The following is a 17,480-nucleotide window of genomic DNA, read 5'->3' on the forward strand; positions in this document are numbered from 1 at the left end:
ACTGATGTCTGTGCTAAACGCTGAATGTGAATGAATGAGGCGCTGCGAGTCTTTCAACTCTTAAAATACAGTAGTGTTCAGAATAATAGTAGTGCTATGTGACTAAAAAGATTAATCCAGGTTTTGAGTATATTTCTTATTGTTACATTGGAAACAAGGTACCAGTAGATTCAGTAGATTCTCACAAATCCAACAAGACCAAGCATTCATGATATGCACACTCTTAAGGCTATGAAATTGGGCTATTAGTAAAAAAAAAAGTAGAAAAGGGGGTGTTCACAATAATGGTAGTGTGACATTCATTTAGTGAGTTTGTCAATTTTGTGGAACAAACAGCTGTGAATCAGGTGTCCCCTATTTAAGGACGAAGCCAGCACCTGCTGAACATGCTTTTCTCTTTGAAAGCCTGAGGAAAATGGGACGTTCAAGACATTGTTCAGAAGAACAGCGTAGTTTGATTAAAATGTTGATTGGAGAGGGGAAAACTTATACGCAGGTGCAAAAAAATTATAGGCTGTTCATCCATCTGCAATGATCTCCACTGCTTTAAAATGGACAAAAAAAAAACAGAGATGTGTGGAAGAAAACGGAAAACAACCATCAAAATGGATAGAAGAATAACCAGAATGGCAAAGGCTCACCCATTGATCAGCTCCAGGATGATCAAAGACAGTCTGGAGTTATCTGTAAGTGCTGTGACAGTTAGAAGACGCCTGTGTGAAGCTGATTTATTTGCAAGAATCCCCTGCAAAGTCCCTCTGTTAAATAAAAGACGTGCAGAAGAGGTTACAATTTGCCAAAGAACACATCAACTGGCCTAAAGAGAAATGGAGGAATATTTTGTGGACTGATGAGAGTAAAATTGTTCTTTTTGGGTCCAAGGGCCGCAGACAGTTTGTGAGACGACCCCCAAACTCTTTTTTTCAATTTAGATTTTCTAAGGTCTCACCCCTCAAAAAGTTTCTTTATTAGTTAAAAAATATATAGGTAAAATTTGAGAGTCCTATGATAATATTTAGAGGTAGCTCAAAGAACTCAAAGTTTGATCATAACAATTATATTGAACTGAATGCGAAATATTAAACCCTGTTGTAGAAATAAGTGAAACTTTTGAAAAATCACCAAAGGATAACAGTTTAATACACAGTTTAATACAAGCTTTAATAATATAAACATTAAACAACAGTAAATATTGCAATGAAATTGCAATCAAATTTATGGATTTATATATACAATGAATTCAGCTTCCTTTTTATTTTATGTTTCTGACTGCTGTTCTTTGTTTTTCTTCAGAAGTTGCCACTGTTCAAATATTTTTTCCAGTTTCTTCTGACAGTGCTGTTTGTCTCTTATGGGAATTCTAGCTTTATTCCAAAATAGGGAAATCTCCTGCACTACAATGTCTGATGCTTGTCAAACCATTTTATTCAGTTCTAGATGTTGGTGCAGAAAGAAGCCAAGTTCCATGCGAACTGATGGGAGTTTTGAACCTGTTAACTCTGTTACAGTAGATTCCAGCAGTTATATAACATTTTGTAATTTTGCTCTTGTTGCCATTGTGTTTACTTCACAAATTGCCAAGTTTTGGAAAGTCAGTGAAAATATCAGACAATTTAATTCATTATTAAACTACTTTGTCATTGGCTAAGTTATTAAGAATCAACAGTGTCCAAAAAGTTATAATTACCATGTCTGAGATTGGAATATGTTACTGGTAGAGAGACAGGCGGTTTCCAACTTTCAGTTATACCATGCCATTTGATGTAGAATTTAACTAAAACTATGAAACTTTAGTCCAATTGAGCTACCAGTAAATATTAACCAAAAGCCCTAATATTTTCAGAATATGGTTTTATGTAATAGAGGAATAATTTAAGAGGATGAGACCAATTTTCTTAAGTTAAAAAATAAGCTCCACCCTAGTGAAGACAGTGAAGCATGGTGGTGCAAGCATCATGATATGGGCATGTTTTTCCTACTATGGTGTTGGGCCTATATATCGCATACCAGGTATCATGGATCAGTTTGGATATGTCAAAATACTTGAAGAGGTCATGTTGCCTTATGCTGAAGAGAACATGCCCTTAAAATGGGTGTTTCAACAAGACAATGACCCCAAGCACACTAGTAAACAAGCAAAATCTTGGTTCCAAACCAACAAAATTAATGCCTCGCAGATATGAAGAAATCATGAAAAACTGTGGTTATACAACTAAATACTAGTTTAGTGATTCACAGGATTGCTAAAAAAAGCAGTTTGAACATAATAGTTTTGAGTTTGTAGCGTCAACAGCAGATGCTACTATTATTGTGAACACCCGCTTTTCTACTTTTTTTTAATAATAACCCAATTTCATAGCCTTAAGAGTGTGCATATCATGAATGCTTGGTCTTGTTGGATTTGTGAGAATCTACTGAATCTACTGGTACCTTGTTTCCCATGTAACAATAAGAAATATATTCAAAACCTGGATTAATCTTTTTAGTCACACAGCACTACTATTATTCTGAACACTACTGTAAGTTCATTGTCTTGTTGTTATGGTCTGTTCATTCTGTTCATTCCCCTTCTGTTCAGTCTCCCTGCCTGGTTCAGGCTCAGAAACGCACAGGGAGCAGAAAAACCATTGAGGGACTTCTTTTAAAACTCTACGTTTCTTCAGCCATGACAAGGAATAACCAAATGTTGCCAACGAGCTGTGAATTGTGCAGCCCTGGCAGGAACCCAAATCTTCCTATGCCAAAAGACATGGAGTGTGACTTTGAAACAAGTTCATTTGGGCATATTCTTAATAAAAATTCTGGCTTGAATTCTGCAGACATGGGGAAACAACTATTAGCCTCAAGTAACGCATTATCTTCACTTCATCTAGTGTGTGTGTGTGTGTGTGTGTGTGTGTGTGTGTGTGTGTGTGTGTGTGTGTGTGTGTGTGTGTGTGTGTGTGTGTGTGTGTGTGTGTGTGTGTGTATCTGTGGCAATGCGTGGTTGAACAGCTTGAAGCTCACCCATGGTGAAACTCCAGCACAAGCAGCACACAAAAATGCAGTAGCACAGAGTAAAATGTGTTTCAGCTTTTGTTGCTGTTCAGTCAGTTCAGGTGACCACCCGTGTTTTTATGACAGAGATATAAACCTGCTGTTTATTCTGTCAGTGTGTAGCTAAAATGTTAGTGATTTTCTTATGTAAACAAATGTGTATGAAAACACTAGAGTCAAACTCGGGAAAAATTAAGGATGTCCAGACATAATATGGTAAGTTAATATAGTAATGTGGCAAAACTATTAACCAGTAATGTCAGACCATGACTGAAGCACTGAGCAAGTGGCTCAGTACTGAGGACCCCATTAAAAAGAAAAGACCACAGAGGCACTCATTCATCACCTACCCACAGCAGATAGATGCTGCTTTCAGGAGGTGCGTATGGACTGGGTGTCAGGCCAGGTGGTCCTGCAGTATGATGGATGCCCCAATGAACAGCGCAGGTGCACACTCCCACACCCGACCTGATGTTAAGCAGTACAGCCACGGTTTTTGAGTTAAAGTCTTGCAGAGACACAAAGTAGGCTTCAAGTACAAGCAAGCTTGTTATCATCAGGGAGTTACTTATGTGGTACCTGGGTGCATGCCAATACATTTTTCTAGGAGTCGGTGGGCGGGTTCCATATTAGCTTTATACCTAAAAAAAAAGTGTGGGACCAGATTATGGTAAGGTACCTTAAAGACAAACTGGACATTATTTGTTGAATAAAATACTAGTCATCATATTCAATTTGAGTTTACATACTCCATCTTTGACTTTTATTTCAATCTTCTAAACGTGTTTCTCAAAACATGATTAATTCATAATCAATAACCACATCATCAGGGTAACACTGACGTATCTCAAACAAATCGATTATCAGTGCTGTTACTAAACATCAATTAGAAGGGGGAGAAAAAACCAAAACAAACAAAAAACATCACAAGTGGTCCCTCTTACACCTGCCAGTGGGTTATCAGAAGCAATGACATCATGTTCAGAATGACAACTATGCCTGTAAGGGCTAGTGTTGATTAGATTAATTACTTTATAATTTTCAACAGGGTTATGATTTTGTTCTTTTGTTCACCTGGCAGTGTCAGATGGATGCCTACTTTCAAGAGTTGGGGCTAGACCAGTTGAGTGAGTGGGTGGTTTCGAATTGTCATTACGTGGTGTGATTAATGTAACAAAGCACTCGTGCATGTTCCCAGACTTGGCTCGACTTCATGGTATGATGTATTGAAAAATTTTTCAAGTGCAATTTCTCAAAGACGAACAACTGAACAATATTTACAACTGAGAAAATTAAAACATTAATTGCCAGACATTAATGCTGGGGTTGTCGCTGTTCCAGTAATCTGTATCATTGCCATGCTGTGCTCTATTGTGACACACAGGCAGTTTGGGACAGCAGGCAGAGTACCTTGGTGAAATGTGCCAGTTTTCTGTACAGTGCCAATACTGGTATTATTAATGCAAAAGATAATATACTCGCCTGACCACTAACACAATCTCCCACTTACCACTAATACTGGTGAGGTCAGTTTCTGGAGCTATGCATAGGTGCCACGTGTCACTGCACCCACCATAGTATGGAACCACCTTGGTCTTCCTGGGTGGCAACCTCCCAGGCAGACAAATGGTCCATCCCCACTTCTCAAAAAGTAGCTATCTTTATTCTACAACCAGGTGAAATGTATATGTGCCCTTCCCCTTTTTCATTTCATAGGATGTTTCTGTGAAGGCTCTCAGTTGTCCAGGTGGTTTCCATAGTAGAGAAGCTTGAATCTTCGACTGGATTGGGTTGCTTGACGCGAGGATGTTTCGCTTCAAATCGCAGAAGCTTCCTCAGCTAAAATTCTTGCTCTGGTAGTCTGACTCCTGTCTTGACTCTTGTAGAGTCTTATCTACAAGAGTCTCCGTGGGCTTGCATTGCCCCCTTTCCTCATCCAGACCTCAACTTGAGGGCAGCGCTGAGTGGGTCGGCGAGGAGAGGCTTAGCCAAGCCAACCTGGAATCCATCACCTTCCCAGGAATCCCAGTCACAAACACAGTGGATCATAGCCTCTACAAGGTGATGTAGGTCCGGGGTCTGGGCCTACATCACCTGCCTTCCCCCTGGGTTTGACCCTCACCAGTTTGCTTATCTTGTGAGCAGGTCCATGGAGGATGCCATCATTATGGCTCTACATGCTGCTCTGTCCCATCTGGAGCAGCAGGGGAGCTATGTGAGGCTGCTCTTTGTGGACTTTAGCTCAGCATTTAATACCATCCTTCCAAGCAGACTGGTGATTAAGTTGTTGGACCTGGGGGTGTCCCACTCCATTTGCTGGTGGATCTTGGACTTCCTCACAGACCGCTCTCAGAGGGTGAGAGTTGGACCTCACATCTTTTCGGCCATTAGCCTCAGCACCGGCTCCCCTCAGGGCTGCATGCTGAGTCCTTTGCTCTACACCCTCTACACCTATGATTGCACCCCCTCTCACTCCAGCAACAATATCATTAAGTTTGCTGATGACACTACTGTGGTGGAACTCATTTCTGGTGAAGATGAGTCTGCCTATAGAGAGGAGGTGCAGCAGTTGTCCGTCTGGCGTAGGGAGAACAATTTGATCCTCAACACCTCAAAGACAAAGGAGATGGTGGTGGACTATAGAAGGAGGAAAACAGTCATCCAGCCACTGGTCATCGATGGGGATTGTGTGGAGTGGGTCTCTGAATTTCGTTTTCTGGGCGTGTATTTCAGAGACGAGCTGACTTGGAGCACAAACACTATGGCTACCATCAAGAAGGCACAGCAGAGACTCTATTTCCTGAGGGTTCTCAAGAATAACCATCTGCCACAGAGACTGCTGGTGTCCCTTCTATCGCTGCTCCAAAGAGAGCATTTTGACCTACTGTCCGTATGTGTGGTTTTCCAGCTGCACAGTCATAGACAGGAAAGCTCTCTAGTGGGTCGTCACCACTGCCCAGAAGATCAGTGCTTGTCTCTTGCCTTCATTAGAGGAACTGTATACAAGTTGTTGTCTCCAGAAGGCAAGGACTATAATCAGGATACTATTTGTTTGAATTGCTGCCATCAGGCAGACGATACAGGGCACTTAAGGCCAGAACAGACAGACTTAAAAATAGCTTTGTGGGAAGAGCTATTTGTGCACTGAACACTGCTGGTCCTGCCATTTTATGATTGTGATTGTTTTTAACTAGGTTTTATGTAGAATTGTTTAGGGTTATTTATTTATTTATTTTAATTGTGCTTTTAAGAGATTGTTTTTAATTTCATTGTCATGCACAGAATTTTTTTCTGGTGTCATGTACAATGATAATAATAAATTCTATTCTATTCAGTCCAGTCGAAGATTCAAGCTTCTCTACTATTTCATAGGATCTTCAACACCAAGGCAGTTGTGTGCTGGATCATGCACAGAGAAGCACACCACATGGATGTAGCTGGTATTCCCTCATGAGGCATCTGAGTCTCTCCAAGAAACCATCCTTTTAATACGAATTCATTCCAGTGGTACCCAAGGATCCTCTAGACCAAGTACGAAAGACATCCACTTGTCAAGTTAGATTCCACTACCACAGAATAAGACAGGAGGCCCTAAAAGACTTGAATCTTTTTTTCTTGCAAAGATATTGGCATCACCAGACATCTGTCCAGCAGACTTGTGAATTCAAAAGCTCTTCCAAGGCCTCTCTCAGTTTCAGAAGTCAATGACCCACAGACATGAAGGTCACTGCAGAGATAAGAGAGACTTCCGATTCCAGAAAGTCATTAAAAGCTGATGCATATGTTGATGACAAATCCCAGAGTGAACAGATAATATAGTTCTCACATTTCATGGCTAAAATCCATCCCTGACTCCATTTAAATTTTGAGCAATCTGACTACACAAGACAAACAGTGGGTCACACCACACCTGATCATCATGACAGGAGGTAATGTGTGACCCTAACCCTGTGATGTCAGGATAATTTCCTTATTCCAAAAAATCTTCACACACATGACTCTGTTCTTTACTGTGAACTCATTTTCATGACAGACACTGCACTTATATACATCCGTAGGAACAACAGTTTATAGGAGTGCGACAAGATGTTAATTTTAGTTGGTTGGGCTGGACCCTGAGGACATAAGGAGGCATTAAGGGTAATTGGACTGCACTGTGTCATTAAGTGCCAATGAAAAAGTCATTCCCCAGCTTCACACTTCTCCACATGCAACACCTTAGCCTGGCTTGAAAAAGACTATGTATAATTTCAGCAGTTAATGACACTAGTATAAACCAAGAAAAGGTTTGAATGTGTTTCTTGCATTTTAAGTCAGGTAATTTACAATTAAGGGAATTAAACAGGTTCATTGACAAATTACTGAAGAAATGTTAAGGTTTTGGGGTAAACTGAGCTTCATTCACAGGTATCCTTATCAGTGAATTTGAAAATGAGTTAACCGGCAAGACAAAATAAATAAATAAACTGAATTCTGCACAAGCAATTCTGGTTATATTTACCACTGCAGTAAAAAAGTTGGATTCATGATTTATGTTTTTGAAGTTAATTCAATTTTTGCTGACGTGACTGAACTAACTATGTTTAAGATGTTCTAAGCAGAAGCTGGTGTGCCAGTCAGTAAATTTTAATGACAAAGTGATTCAGCTACATAACAGAAATATATTTTAGCAGTATCAAGCAGATGTGCCTGTTGTTTTATGCACTAGATTAAGAGTCACAGAGTTAACAGTTCCCAAATGAGTGGCATAGAATGGCAAAAATGCTTTTGCAGTGAGTCCGAGTTCTATTTGCTATAGAGAGTGCAGGATCTGATCACAGAGCTGGGCACTGGGCACACTGAAGTTGGCTTGACAGCATCCATTAGTCAACTGCATATTATGTGAGCAACTTAAATTCGACCAAATGTTACAGGACTTGTTATATCTTTTAAATGGGAGTGTGGCAGAAGCACAGTGCTGTGGTATTGAGAAAGTAAATCAATCAATCAATCAATCAACTTTTTTCTTGTATAGCGCCAAATCACAACAAACAGTTGCCCCAAGGCGCTCAAATGCAGGTGACGATTTTTCTGGTAAGTTACCATTTGAGTGCCAACATGTCAGAGGGCACCATCAGAAAGCAGCCACCAAAGCTCCCTGAGGGGAAGCTGTGAAGCAGTATGTAGAGTTTTTTGATTGTTCCATGAGTGCACACTTTTCTAACTTCCCTTTCACTGCATATAGTATGTGACAGCATACAACCCCTGGCAATAATTATGGAATCACCGGCCTCGGAGGATGTTCATTCAGTTGTTTAATTTTGTAGAAAAAAAGCAGATCACAGACATGACACAAAACTAAAGTCATTTCAAATGGCAACTTTCTGGCTTTAAGAAACACTATAAGAAATCAAGAAAAAAAAATTGTGGCAGTCAGTAACGGTTACTTTTTTAGACCAAGCAGAGGGAAAAAAATATGGAATCTCTCAATTCTGAGGAAAAAATTATGGAATCACCCTGTACATTTTCATCCCCAAAACTAACACCTGCATCAAATCAGATCTGCTCGTTAGTCTGCATCTAAAAAGGAGTGATCACACCTTGGAGAGCTGTTGCAGCTGTTGCAAGTGGACTGACATGAATCATGGCTCCAACATGAGAGATGTCAATTGAAACAAAGGAGAGGATTATCAAACTCTTAAAAGAGGGTAAAGCATCACGCAATGTTGCAAAAGATGTTGGTTGTTCACAGTCAGCTGTGTCTAAACTCTGGACCAAATACAAACAACATGGGAAGGTTGTTAAAGGCAAACATACTGGTAGACCAAGGAAGACATCAAAGCGTCAAGACAGAAAACTTAACGTCTGTGACCGAACTGTAAGAAACCGCCTAAAGGAAATGGGATTTACATACAGAAAACCAAAATGAAAGCCATCATTAATACCTAAACAGAAAAAAAAAACAAGGTTACAATGGGCTAAGGAAAAGCAATCATGGACTGTGGATGACTGGATGATCATATTCAGTGATGAATCTCGAATCTGCATTGGGCAAGGTGATGATGCTGGAACTTTTGTTTGGTGCCGTTCCAATGAGATTTATAAAGATGACTGCCTGAAGAGAACATGTAAATTTCCACAGTCATTGATGATATGGGGCTGCATGTCAGGTAAAGGCACTGGGGAGATGGCTGTCATTACATCATCAATAAATGCACAAGTTTATGTTGATATTTTGGACACTTTTCTTATCCCATCAATTGAAAGGATGTTTGGGGATGATGAAATCATTTTTCAAGATGATAATGCATCTTGCCATAGAGCAAAAACTGTGAAAACATTCCTTGCAAAAAGACACATAGGGTCAATGTCATGTCATTGTTTTTCATGATTCCATAATTTTTTCCTCAGAATTGAGTGATTCCATATTTTTTTCCCTCTGCTTGGTCTAAAAAAGTAACCGTTACTGACTGCCACAATTTTTTTTCCTGATTTCTTATAGTGTTTCTTAAAGCCAGAAAGTTGCCATTTGACATTACTTTAGTTTTGTGTCATGTCTGTGATCTGCTTTTTTTCTACAAAATTAAACAACTGAATGAACATCCTCCGAGGCCGGTGATTCCATAATTTTTGCCAGGGGTTGTATAATGCTGACATACATATGCTGTCACCTGCAGGAACGTATGTCATGACTGCACCAGCGACAACATGTGTCACTGATGACATGCTGCAAGAGCTCTGTGTGTGGTTTTTTTTTTGTATCTTAAACCACATATTTCAATTTGCTACCTCACTTCACATACGAGGATCCTAAATTCAATTAGATAGAAAGTTATTATTTCCCTTGGGAAGACTCCCTCAGGGAAACTTGAGGTTTCAGCAGAACTGGATAGCAGCACACAGGGCAAGCACACAAAGATTATCAAAAGTAGAAGTAAGAAACAATTTTAAAAAATTAAATACAAATATAAATCCCAGAACTACTGGTTTACTGGCTACAAATGCTCCTCTCCTTCCTGTGCTCTGTCTTCCTGTTACTCTTCCTACCCCCAAGTGAGGAGCTGTGCAGTCTAATGGCCTGAGGGACAAAGGAGGTTTTCAGCCTGTTAGTTCTGGACTTGGGGAGGAGCAGTCTGTGGCTGAACAGGCTCCTCTGGTTGCTGACGACGGCGTGCAGAGAGTGACTGGCATCGTCCATTGTGCATGTGAGTGCAGTGCAACAACTCTGAATATGGCATGTCTGTGTTGTGTGGGCCGCTGAAGAGGAGGTACTGCTGGCCCACCACCACCAGATGGCGCCCTGCTTGGAGTGCGGGCTCCAAGCAGAGGGCGGAGCCGCTGGAGGTGACAGCTGTCACCTATCAACACCAGCTGTCACCTATCACCACCACTACAAAGACCGGACTGCAACTCCACCTCCTCGCCGAGAAATCTTCTACCATACAGGTAATTCTCTGCTGAACCTTAATTCGAGTATTAGTCTGATCTCTTTTTGCAGCCGTTTTCCTGGAACGGATACCCTGTCTGCTGAGTTGGCGTTTGGTGTGGATTGCGACGGCTTCGCCTCCCACCCCACCCAGATAAATGGTTATCTCAGGAGCTGCACGAGTGTGTGATTGGAGGTGGAGGTTCTCCCTCCTAACTGTGTACAGACTGTGGGACTACTGAGTGTGCGAACTCACACTCATCCAGAACTGTTTCTGTTTTCTGCCAGCAGTACCGGGTCTGACTGCTGAAGACAGTGGCCACCTGGGGCGCAGGGCTTGGCGGCTCTGGTGTTCTTCAGGTCCGTTGGTGGTGAGGGCTGTGTGGGATCCGGCTCTTCTCGCACCGGACGTCTCCTATCTTCGAGCCTGCCACACGTCACCTTTTGCCGGATTGATATTCCATTGTCCCTTCATTAACGCCCCCTGTTGTGGGTCCATGTCACGACACTTCCCCAACATGTCTGCATATTAACACTAAATTTATTTATACAGTACCTAGAACTAGAGTGTGTGTGTGTGTGTGTGTGTGTGTGTGTGTGTGTGTGTGTGTGTGTGTGTGTGTGTGTGTGTGTGTGTGTGTGTGTGTGTGTGTGTGTGTGTGTGTGTGTGTGTGTATGTGTGTGTGTGTGTGTGTGTGTGTGTGTGTGTGTGTGGGGTTGGGTGTGCAAGCACACACTAGCATGCAAAAAAGAGAGCGAGAAACCCTTGTAAAATATGTTTTTGTCTGTCCTCCTGCTCCACTCCCGTCCACTACAGTGCCCATGACATGCTGTCAAACTAACACACCATTGCAGGGAAACTATGTAAGTGTGTTATGAATTTGTTTATGTAAGGAGTGTCTGAGTGTTGTGCTCTTTATATAAAGAAAACAGTGTTAGACTTTACAGCTGGTTTTTGGTGCCACAAACACTTTCTTGTGACAGACAATATGAACACGCTGGCTATGTTCCTAACCACACCTCGTTTGAGACTAAAATGGCCACATTGGTGTAAGTGGTTTTGTGATTTTGAGTAAGTGGCCGCTGGGTGTAAAAATGACAACTGTGATGGGTAGAAACTAGCCATGACGCAACTGCTGGGCTTTGTGACGGGTGGAGCATAAGGCCCATAAATTGTGGCCACCAGCTTAATCAAAGTCGGGTAAGAATTTGTACTTTTGGTTTTACACCCTGTATGATCTCTGATTGACATACATACATACATACACACACACGCACACAACATACAGATTCAGAAAAGCCTAATCACCTTGTTTTGTCAGTGCTTCTCTTAAAGCAGGGGTGATCATATCTCGTCTCTCTGCTTCATCTTCGAGCTTCTTGACACCGTTCAACTTGGATAGGATCATCTGGCCGTCTCCTCGGCCATCTATGATCTGTGTCAGACACAAAACACAATGGTGGGGGTGGTGAGGTTTAGCCATTGCAACTAACATCTGCCACAGTTAACAATGTATCATAAATGATACTATCAATTAATTTAGGGCCTTCAAGCCATTTTTTAAATTAACTAACACAAAGTTTGTGGTATAAAAGGTGGCAAACCTGATTCCGCTGGAATCAGAAGAAAGTACACTTAAAATATGCAAGATAAAAAAATAATAATTTAAGAACACAAAAAATACACTCATTTACATGCATTAATATGGCATATTGTTTAGGAGGAAATAGCAGAGGTGGTGGCCAAGTGGTTAGTGGACCTTGTTTCAGTGCAGAAGGTTCCCGGTTCAAACTCTACCTCTGCCACATTTCTCTGTGTAACGTGGAGTTGCGTTAGGAGGGGCATCTGCTGTAAAACTTGTGCCAGTACAACATGCAGATCCACCTTGAATTTGTTGTGGCGACCCCGAGTGAACACAAGGGAGCAGCCGAAGGGACTTACTATTGTTTAGTAAGGAATTGCTGAGTAATTTATTTATTTATACCACTCAATAGTAGTATCCAAAGTGGGTGCACTTTGTGTGACAGTGACAGAGACAATACCAAGATGCAGAGCCACTGAAGTGGCTGAGAGAAAGGGTTGGAATTGGTCAAGAGAATGTAGCTAAAGAAAAGCTGTCAATTACCATATTTACAATGATAAATAAAAACCTGTTGGTCCATAAAAGAAATGAATTGTACATTGTTCTGTAACAAATCATGATTAATTGCAGGCATAAATTAAAAATTTACATCAATATACCTATTCACATTTTGAACATCAATTTAATCTAGAAGCAATATGTTAACATGAATTCACTCACATTCTAAACACACTTATTCTAGTTAGACAGGTCACCAGTCTGTTGCAGCACCGACACATACAGATAGACAAACACACTCTCACTCACACCTACAGTCAATTTAGACTCACTAGTTCCCCAAGCATGCATGTCTTTGAAGCTGGGAGACAACTAGAGGACCTGGAGTTAACCTACGCAAACATGGGGAGAGCACACAAACCAGGTCGGACCTGAACCTGGGACGTCCTCATTCTGAGGCACGTGTGCCATCTATGAAGCCACCACGCTGCCATATTTTAACATTTCAATATAAGACAGCGGGGCCCTCACTTAACAGGTTTGACAGCAACTGATACAAATAATTTCTTTGTAAAACAGTGATACTATAACACTGTATATTTGTTCTGTGTGGCCTTGATATGGTAATATAGATAAGATAATGATGGGTTCCTCACTAGTCTCCTTTTTGCATGGTCACATTTACCACAGTATCATATTGTTTGTAGATCTAAATGACAGATATACATGAAGTCCAAGACAGATCCAGTGCAGTCATCAGGAAGGGAAAAGAAGCCAATCAGAGGTTATCATGGGCACAAGGATCAATACTATTCAGCAAGGTCAGGAGTACATAGAGGGTCTTGGTAAAACGCAACGATACTCAATTTTGAAAAAATACACAAATTCTCATTACTGATTATTATTACCTTTTCTACTTTTTGTTTTTACTAATAGCCCAATTTCATAGCCTTAAGAGTGTGCATATCATGAATGCTTGGTCTTGTTGGATTTGTGAGAATCTACTGAATCTACTGGTACCTTGTTTCCCATGTAACAATAAGAAATATACTCAAAATCTGGATTAATCTTTTTAGTCACATAGCACTACTATTATTCTGAGCACTACTGTATATGTATACAAATGGTTATGATTACTAAACAGTCAACATGATGTTTCTCATTAAAACCCTTTAATTAAAACTGAAAAACTACACTACAAGTACATCTCGATTCTTTCATTTCAGCTCCACCGTGGATGTGCACAGAGGCAAAAATTACAAAAATTCTCATTGTCCAAATACTAATTGCTCTGAGTGCATATTTGAACACATGCACAAAGAGGAAAACAGTAAAAGTTGAAGTAGCTGTTGTACTTATCAGACCCTGTACTAGTAATACTGCTGTTTCAAGAGCAGGTGGGTGGTGCACCCCCTCCCTATGATACCATGCCAATCTAAAATAAAGTATCTCTATATCCAAACTCAGGGTCCACTTAATCCTTCAATAAAGTATGATATGGCATCAGACATGGTATTACCCTTTAGAAAGATGTGATGACATGCCCCTGAGATTAGCCAGGTTTAGTAACAGCTCAGCCCACCACTGTTTCTTTCTATATGTCACCATCTCAGCACAGCAGCGCTCATGAAGTGCCGATGGTCTGTCAGCACAAGCTGCGACAATGTGTGTGGGCGCCACATCAGAGATGGTCCACTGGGTCCTGTGATCCGCTCACTGCGTTTTCAGACCCTGCAGGTTACTAACCTGTGTTTATCGACCACAAGTCTTTGTGACGTGCTGCTAAGGCTCAATAACTGGCCTGAGAACAGTACTCATTCAAACCAGAGCTACCAACCAGAATTATTTCCACATGGATAAAACTCCATTAGACTGATTTTGTGGGATTTAATGTGAGGTGAGACTATTCAGGTTTAACATCAGTGATTAAACATGCACAAAAGCTGCTACACAGCAAACATACAGATATTTATGCTTTCTGTAACAATAAAGCATTTCTGTTTTGTTTTTTTTTCTTTTATGTAATTTTCAAGTCTGTTGAGGTTCAGTGTAAAGCAAGTGGGCTGGATTTCTTGTACTCAAGATGTTTTCCATTGATCCAAATGACTTGCTCAGTTGTCAAAGCAAGATGGTGTGGTTGGCTTGGTACAGTAAAACAAACAAGGTCCATCTGTTGAACAAAAATAAAAATAGATGGAATGGACATACAAAGGGTAAAAGAAAAATTTCTAGGAGTCATGATTGATGAAGATCTTACATGGAAGTCACACATAAATTACACAAAAGGAAAAATAGCAAAAGCCATTGCTGTTTTGCATAAAGTAAAATTTTCATTGAATAGTTATGGTTTATTAACATTGTACAATTCATTGATTGTCCCATATTTAACTTATTGTGTTGAAATCTGGGGATCAACATGTAAAACTTATACACAACCATTATTTATTCTGCAGAAAAGAGCTTTAAAAATGATTAGCAATAGTCATTTTAGAGATCCATCTAATCCATTATTCATTAAGTATAAGGTACTTCAATTTCATGATTTAGGTGATTTGAAAATATTACAAACAATGCACCAAGCTAATAAAAATACCTTACCAATAAACATTCAAAATATGTTTGAAAAAAGAGTAAGTAGTTATAATCTGAAAGGAATAGAAGTCTTTAAAAAACCAAGATTCAGAACCAAAGTAAAGGAACACAGTATTGCACTGAATGGTGTAAAATTATGGAACAACCTCAACAAAGAAATCAAAGTCGCTTAAATTATTTTAAAAAAACGTATTAAACTAGATGTATTAAGTATGAAACTATGAAATAAGTCAGTGGGTTGTGACAAAGTCTAAAATGTAATCTGTTAATAATGTCTAAAATGTTTTAAATCTAAAATGTAACCTGTTAAAAATGTAATCTTTTAAATAATGGCTAAAATTATGAAATAAGTCAGTGGTATGTGACAAAATCAAAAAATGTAATCTGTTAAATAATGTTGAATAATGATGCTTAAAACTGAAAGATTGTATTGTAAAAAGGGGCAGAAAATATAAGACATGTTGTTTTCTCTGCTCCTTTTCATTCAGTGTCTTGTAATTACTAATTTATGCTTTTCTGCTTTTAAATGAATGAAATAAATATTAAAACACACAAACAAACAAAAAAGAGAGTTGGATTATTGTTGGACTATTTTCTTTCTCTCTTTATAAGTTTTTTGTTGTTCTGGACCTGTGTGTGCCAAATAAAGTCATTCATTCATTCATCCATATTCTGCTGTTAGGATTATGTGTGAATAAAGACTCATGCGTATAAGTTGATCCATATTTATGCCCACTCTAGACTTAGTAAAAAAACATGGAATGCTTCGAAGATGGAATAATATGAATAAATTAAAGCTCACTTCTGTGGTGTTTTACACTGTAATGGAGTAAGCTTATAAAAAGCCACACTGATGTGAACTGTTGCCTGTTCAACTTACTCATTCTTCTTCTCGCCGTGTCTCTCATTGTGTTCAATGACTAAAAAGCACAAATATAATTCATGGTGGATTAAACAGAGTTTGGATGTGCAATATAGCATAAATATATATAACATATAACATAAATGACTATATGAGAATGGCAAGCTTCACTACACTCACACGTGGCCAAAGTCTACTGGACTTACATGAAGAGTTTGTGTGATAACGTGTTTCAGTTATTTAATACAGTCAAAACACGCCTCCGAAAAGTGCCAGACTCTGTGGTGCAAGGTGGTAGGACACAACTGCAGGAGTTTGACAGGGTTTAATGATTGTTCAAGCAGGGTTCAGTACACAAAAAGGCTGGCTGTTACCAGCAGAGGCCCAGAGAACAGGGTCCAAAAAACAGGCAGATTCCAAAGATTCCAAAAAGGTATAGTTTGGACTATCTGTGACTGAATTCCATGGAGTCACGGGATAAAACAGCAAGAATTGTTGTGTGGGCCGCTGAAGAGGAGGTACTGCTGGCCCACCACCACCAGTCGGCGCCCTGCTTGGAGTGCAGGCTTCAAGCATGAGAGGGCGCCGAGACAGAGTGACAGCTGTCACTCATTTACACCAGCTGTCAACAATCACCGTCATCCCTATAAAAGCCGGATCATTACTCCACCTCCTCGGCGAGAAATCAACTACCGTTGAAGGTAACCTTCTCTGCTGATTATCGTTGTATCTAACATTGTTCTGTGTGCAGCCGTATTCCTGTGGATTGAGTCTGAAGCTGGATTGGCGGATAGTGGGAGTGCGACGTTCTTCGCCTCTTACTCCATCCAGGGAAGAGACTAACAGGAGCCGCACGGGTGAAATTGTGTCTGGAGGTGGAGGTTTTCCCTCCTGGAAGATCTGTAGAAAAAGGATTACTGGGTGTGTGGATACACACTCACCATAACTGTCTTTTCATCTTCTGCCAGCAGTACCAGGATCTGCAACAGAAGACGGTGACCACCTGGGGACTCGGGACTTGGCGGCTCCGGTGTTCTTCAGGCCGTTGGTGGTGGAAGCTGTGTGGGTCCCGGCTCGCCGATCGCCAGAGGTCTCCTATCTTCGAGTCTGCCCGCACGTCACCTTGTGTACAATTGGCATTATCTTTGTCTGTATTCAGTTGTGCGTTTCACAACATTAAATTGTTACTCTTTGTCTTATCCATTGTCCGTTCATTTGCGCCCCCTGTTGCGGGTCCGTGTTACGACCCTCTCCCAACAGGATTTCTCGGCCATTCGTCATGGATCCCGAGGGGCGTCAACCACAGCTTGAACAGCCAATGGGAGAACAAGGAGCGCAGGCGTCAGCAGGAGGCGTGGTAAGTGATCTGCAGCAAATCCTTACCGCTTTCACCGCTCAGTTAAATCTGGTAACCGAGCAGAATGCAGTTCTCAATCGGAGGATGGAGGCTCTCACCACCAGAGTGGAAGCGCGCGACTCGAGCGCTGCTGCAGTGACTCCTCCT

At 40.6% G+C, this 17,480-nt stretch overlaps 1 protein-coding gene across 2 annotated transcripts in view; it reads right to left on the bottom strand.

Annotated features, from left to right (window-relative positions):
• tyw1 (tRNA-yW synthesizing protein 1 homolog (S. cerevisiae)) overlaps positions 1–17,480 on the bottom strand; it is a 221,105-nt gene that overhangs the window by 125,141 nt on the left and 78,484 nt on the right. For both annotated transcript variants that reach the window (XM_034168561.1, XM_034168560.1), the window contains exon 8: positions 11,751–11,877. In XM_034168561.1, coding sequence (XP_034024452.1) covers positions 11,751–11,877 — 127 coding nt within the window. The remainder of the gene's footprint in view (positions 1–11,750; positions 11,878–17,480) is intronic.

Source organism: Thalassophryne amazonica, chromosome 4, assembly GCF_902500255.1.
Source record: "Thalassophryne amazonica chromosome 4, fThaAma1.1, whole genome shotgun sequence".
Classification (NCBI taxonomy): Eukaryota; Metazoa; Chordata; class Actinopteri; order Batrachoidiformes; family Batrachoididae; genus Thalassophryne; species Thalassophryne amazonica.